Raw genomic sequence first — 6000 nt, 5'->3', positions numbered from 1 at the left:
CCCCACAATTTGCATTGAGAAAACCCTTTTTTTCCTTAACCCACTTGCCATGGTGTTGCCAAAATCTCCGGGTCTTCTCACTCTAGGAGACTTCGTGACACACAGTAAAAGCACTGTGATTATCTGGTAATCAGTCAAAGTGCAAATAAGAAATCCATTTGGCTTCTAATGTATAAGATGTTTTAAATTCTTAAAATGTATTTTCCACAGAGTAGGTTTTCCTTTATTACTATAACAAATGCTTCCGTTAGGTTCTTGGGTGAATCTGAAACCAAAGAAAGAAAGAAAGAAATTTCAGGGAGAAAACGAAATGAAGGCACAAAGAAAGGTGATAAGACAGAAAAAGAGGACACCTTGAATTTTTAGGATGTTGCTTCTTTTAAGTGAACTAAAGTAAAAAGTGTTCAAGTCTAGAGCAGTAGTTCTCAAATGGTGATCAAAGCTTATGGACAGGCCACCGTATTTTTTTTTATCAATTCATTAAATTAATTTTGCCACAATTGAGGAGACAGACTCTTGGAGCAATGCCTATCCAGGACTGGGTTCATGGGCATGCAATCTAGCTGCAGGGAGCCCTTTGTCGAAAAGGGCCCCTCACTTGGTTTAATGACCAGCAGTTGTCATCTTGAAATTATTAGTAACTTTTGAACAAGGGCCCCTGTGTTTTCATTTTGCACTGGGCTCTTCCTGCACATTACGCAGTCATTCCTATGTCTGTCTGATGAGAATTTCATGAGTAGGAAATTCCATGGCCTTCTCATGTTGGTCTCTTGTAAGATGCAAAGGGGTGGCATGAGGTGAACTCATTGCCAAGGTCAGATCACGTTTGTTGAGGAACGTAAGAGACCTTTGCAAGGTGAGGAACTGTTCCACTCAAACAATGACATGGTGTTCAAGGGCAATCAAGGGCATACTCCTATAACTATTGATGCCATTTAATCCATTCAAATATGGTCCCAAAGACTCTTATATTCAGAAGGATGCATGCACGAAGAATCACTGGTTTAGAGCATGAATGATGGTTCTAATAGAGTTGAAGGTTCTACTTTAGAGTTTTAGGACTTAAGGCACTTTTCTTCATCATCTCTTAATTTTTTATAGCTTAGAAATTGAGTATTCTGAGGCCAGGAGTGAAGTCCATTTAAAGCTTTAAGGGTTAGGTAGGAACAGTCATACACCATACACATTTGCATTCAAAAGTTGGTTGGACCAGGGGCAGAATGTATGAGAAGTCTTCACACATTTTTTTATTCTTCCATATAAATAACAGATCCTTCCAAACCTTGGTTTCCTACAGTCCAGTGGTGTTTATCACATTTTGTTTCACTGTCTTCTTTTTTACCGAAAGGAGGGAGAAAGCGACATTTCCAAAACTGAACTGGAATTGCCTTTCTTTTATCTGTACTGACCCTCCTCCTCCCCTATCCCACCGAACCTTAGGCCCTAGCCTCCACAGAAGACCAGGGGCCGTGTCATGTCCACCATCACATTCCCAAGACTTTAATTTTAGATAACAGAGGCTTAATATTATTTATTAAAGAAATGAATGAGCGCACTTGGATCCAGGGGCAATTGTGATAGCATAGTTTATTCTTTAAGAAGATAGTTTACTCTTCTTTCCTGCAATCTCTAAATACCCCTCCCTGTCTCCTTCCCCACCATCTCTCTCTCTCTCTCTCTCTTTTAAAGGCATTTCTTGCAAAACGAATGGACTAGAGATCAAGATTGTGAAGTCTCTCAGAACATTTCAGACCTGGTGGAATTTTGAGGGAAGAAGCTGGAATATGTCAAAGCTGGTACTTTACCCTTCAGTAATATAAAAAAACATCAGGGTGATTAGAATGGGTGGAGATATATAAAGTTAGAGTCGGCATTAGGAGGATGATCCCAGGGGCTGTGGACAAATGATTGCGGTGAATTGTGTTGGGCTAGTCACAGAGAACACCAAATCTGACAAGATGGCTATTGTGGTTAGGTGTGTAATCTGAGGTCTTCAACTTACTCTTTTAGGAAATGAAACTTGACTCTACATTGTGCAGTAACTGTTGATTTCCTCGTTAGTGTGAAAGATATTAACATATTGGATTGAAGGAAATCCAAAATTGCTTGATATTTCCCCAGGTATTCGGTCAGATTATGTTCTGGTGTTTTAATCTGCTAATTTTCCTTCCCAAGTGACTTTGGTTTTCTCCTCATTTTATTCCCCTCCTCTTCCTGTTCCCAAACAACCAATGTTCACCTTTTACATATAAATTATTACACCATTGTCAAACAACTTATTTCTTCTAAGGGGAAGTCTAGCTTTCTAAATGAAGTCACTGTTCCTGAATACACAGGGTATTAGATTTGTTCCTGAATGCATGGAATATAGCCTCCCCACCTTTCAAACTTATGTTTTTGATATATCAGTTTAAAGAAAAGAAATAAACTAATAGGCATCTAAAACCATCAGAAAAAAATCTCTAGTCAATATTTAGGTCGGTTAGTCTTGCTACAAACTCCCAACAAAGCAATTTAATAAAACAATTGAAGCAATGATCAAGCAGGAACAGGGTTAAAATTTAGCCAAGAAACTTCACCCAGATGTACTAAGCTTCTCCCCAGAAGGTACCTGTTACCAGTTTTATTGTACCCCAGGCTGGGTTTTTGGAACATGTCTCAAGCGTGACTACTTTCTCTCTGTAGGGTGGCATTCAGGAAGCTTCCTCTTTCCCTATGATTTATTCTTCCGAATCTCCTGAAATGGAAGCCTTTGCTTAATTCTACTTATCTTTTCTCCTTCCTGCTAAGTTTTATTGTCACCCAGATCCAATTTCCCCAAGGTTTTCCTTAAGATTGTGGCCTGTTACCCTGGCTAGTCCACATTCTAGGGTGTCTGGTTGTTTAAATGAAACACTGACTTTCTACTCTCCACCCTCCTTAAAAAATGAGCATCATAAAAATTTAAATTAGACCACATTTTGCACCATCTTCTGTTTATCTACATTTCAAAGAATGATGAGAATTTTCGCTCAGGATGATTAATTTGGAAGTAACCCATATAATAGGGAGGTTTTAGAAAAAAACTATATAGGGAAAAAGAATGAAGTCCCAGGAATCTTTCTTGCAAATTTCTTTACACTGAAGCTACTTTTAAAAAATAACAGTGTGACGGAAATTCCCAGTTGCCATTAGCAAGCTGGGTATGTTTCTTCAGTTTTTTGTTTTTGTCTTTTTCTGAGAGAAAGAACTCTTTGAATCAATCCTACACATAAGAACAAAAGAGGTGACTTTCTTTATTCTTCTTTTCACTTTAATAAGAATTTGAATTTTTTACCCTAAAGATTACCTCTTAAAGAACAATGAAAACATATGATTCATAATTAAAATACATCTGTGAATTAAACTGTTTTAAAAGTTAAATTGCTAGAGTCAACATTTGAAGTGTGTAGGCATATTTATAGTTTGATGGGGAAAAATACACAGGGCATACTAGAAAAATTCATATAAAACCTATTTGTGTGGGCTTCCCTGGTGGCGCAGTGGTTGAGAATCTGCCTGCCAATGCAGGGGACACGGGTTCGAGCCCTGGTCTGGGAGGATCCCACGTGCCGCGGAGCGACTAGGCCCGTGAGCCACAACTACTGAGCCTGCGCGTCTGGAGCCTGTGCTCCGCAACAAGAGAGGCCACGATAGTGAGAGGCCCGCGCACCGTGATGAAGAGTGGCCCCCACTTGCCACAACTAGAGAAAGCCCTCGCAAAAAAAAAAAAAAAAAAAAAAAAAAAACCTATTTGTGGAGCATACAATCTAAGGACTGGTGTTGGCTATTTATACAGAATGGAGCTCCTGTATGTGTCATCTGGACTTAATTGGTGCCTCTTGTATTTAAAAGTGCTTATTTCATTGTGAATTTCTTATAAGGAAGGGAGGAGAAAATGTAAGTCAGTGTACTGTTTGGGTTTTCTTAACCCAAATTTCTTAAAAAATTCAGCTTTTTCTAGTGTCTTCTTTTTCCGCCTCTGAATACAGTCTTGAGAATTCTTAGTTGACTTACGTGCCGTGCACATGGCTGTAGAGGACTCTCTTATTTCCTTTCCTGAGATGGATGCACACATCAGAACAGGTGCACCCTCTGCTTTTAACCTGGCTGTAAGGGTGATTTATTTCTCTTACACACTCAGCTGTGTGCACTGTGCCCAGCCCACCTGGCGGCGTAGTGAACACAGTGTGTACCAGCCTCTGTTACCACGATCGGATTCCACACCATACTTCGGTGATGCCGGAGAATGTCCAGGATGTATTACAACATGCCTGATGGTTTTAAAGTAGACTCTACAAAGCCCAAACCAAAAAAAAGTGACATGGGTCACAAATAAGTAGCACTAACAATTTCTGTGTTTTGTTCCTTTATTTTCTATCTGCCAAAGAGTCTCCTCGTTGGTATTCTTGGAATTTCACATATCTAAATCCTGAAATGTTTTGATTTGCATTATTGCTCTTTACGGACTTTCAAGTCTGAAGGTACTATTAAAACAGGGCTCACCATCAATAAAGAGTGATTGGTTATCATTTGGAATAGGGAATGGAGATTTGGCAGAGGATATGTCAGCAATGTGTTTAAGACAATGGTGACTGGATTCCAATCATACTGGCCAAAATTCAGAGTAGTTTAAAACTAACTTGTGAGGGTATCTTCAAATTATTTGGTAAAGTCATCTTCAGGTAAAATGTAACCAAAGGGAAACCTGAAATCCATACTCTACCAACTAATTAAGATGATTTTGGGGGTAAGCATCAGGAACTGGGCTCATTTTCGAATACGCTCTTCTGTAGGTGTCTCACTGAAATGAAATACGATAATCCAGGCAGAGCTTCTTAGAGCATATACAATTTCATGTTAATAAGCTAGAATGGTTCAGGCATCCCTCCTGGGTGCAAGCCAGGGAGGTATAGCCATTTACTGGCTAATGTGGTCAATACAGGCAACTAAATTTGACACACAGTGTCTCCACTTATTTTATATATATAAAAAAATTTTCTTATGGTGTTATGTTTTCTGCATCACAAAGAGGCAAGAACCAATTTTATTTTGTGAAAAGACAATTCTGAGAAGAAAGACCAAGGTAAGACTTATAATACAGGGGCTGGAATCAGAGATCCCCTTTTAAATTTGGGTCACCCTTTTGGAAGCCTGCAAGTTCAACATATTGGAATTTGTAGATGGTGAAGCTTGCTTTAAAAAATACCCAATACTTAAAACACATACACACATAACAGGGCTGATATTCATGTGGTACATGTACATATCACCATACTGGCCCTTAAAATATTGATATACTTTTGTACTAGTGAATAAATAGTTACTGTCTTAAGTACCCTGACCAAACGCCCTTCACACCCGCATCAGAACTTCCAGACTTTCCTACGGACCAGTATCTATAGGGTCAACGGCTGGCCTAGCTGTCCTCTCCAACATGCTCCAGTATCATGACACCAATTCTGATGGGCTGGGTAGCCTCATACAGGTCGTTACATATTTTGAAGCCAACTTCTGATTTAACCACACAAAGTAAGAAACGATTATTCACATCAGAGAATTCTTTCACCTCCCTAAAAGAGCATCAAACAATTTCTTTAAAGAACCTTTAGAAGATGGCTGCACTTAAATGCAGAACTGTTCAGGAAACCATCTGGATGAATTAGGCTAGACCCTTATTTTATTATCCATTCTGAGCACCATAGATATCAGATGCATAATCCAAATAACTGCCTCACGGCTCCTCTCTCCTTTGGCTGTGGCAACCTAGCTTTATTTATGACTCAGTAAGAGAAACACTAAACTTCTCAGTATGGAAAAGTCAAGTTCAATCTCTAACTTCTCTTTGATGGATGGACACTGATCTGAATGGTTAAGAATAGTTTCTGTTGGGGAAAAGGCTTCTTCCTCTCCTTTTCAAAGCTTCTCTGGGTGCTGTTTGTAAATACAACACAAAGGCAAACAGTACAGTTCGTAACACGC

The 6000-nt window shown here is 39.2% G+C and overlaps 1 protein-coding gene across 1 annotated transcript in view; it reads right to left on the bottom strand.

Annotated features, from left to right (window-relative positions):
- Window positions 1–247: 247 nt before the first annotated feature.
- TAFA1 (TAFA chemokine like family member 1) overlaps window positions 248–6000 on the bottom strand; it is a 617163-nt gene continuing 611410 nt past the window's right edge. Inside the window, exon 5 of the mRNA XM_061195514.1 lies at window positions 248–265. Within this exon, the coding sequence (XP_061051497.1) occupies window positions 248–265 (18 nt within the window). The remainder of the gene's footprint in view (window positions 266–6000) is intronic.

Source organism: Eubalaena glacialis, chromosome 7, assembly GCF_028564815.1.
Source record: "Eubalaena glacialis isolate mEubGla1 chromosome 7, mEubGla1.1.hap2.+ XY, whole genome shotgun sequence".
NCBI classification, from domain to species: Eukaryota; Metazoa; Chordata; class Mammalia; order Artiodactyla; family Balaenidae; genus Eubalaena; species Eubalaena glacialis.
The sequence above is the reverse complement of the archived record's forward strand: the minus strand, read 5'-3'. Positions and strand labels throughout refer to the sequence as shown.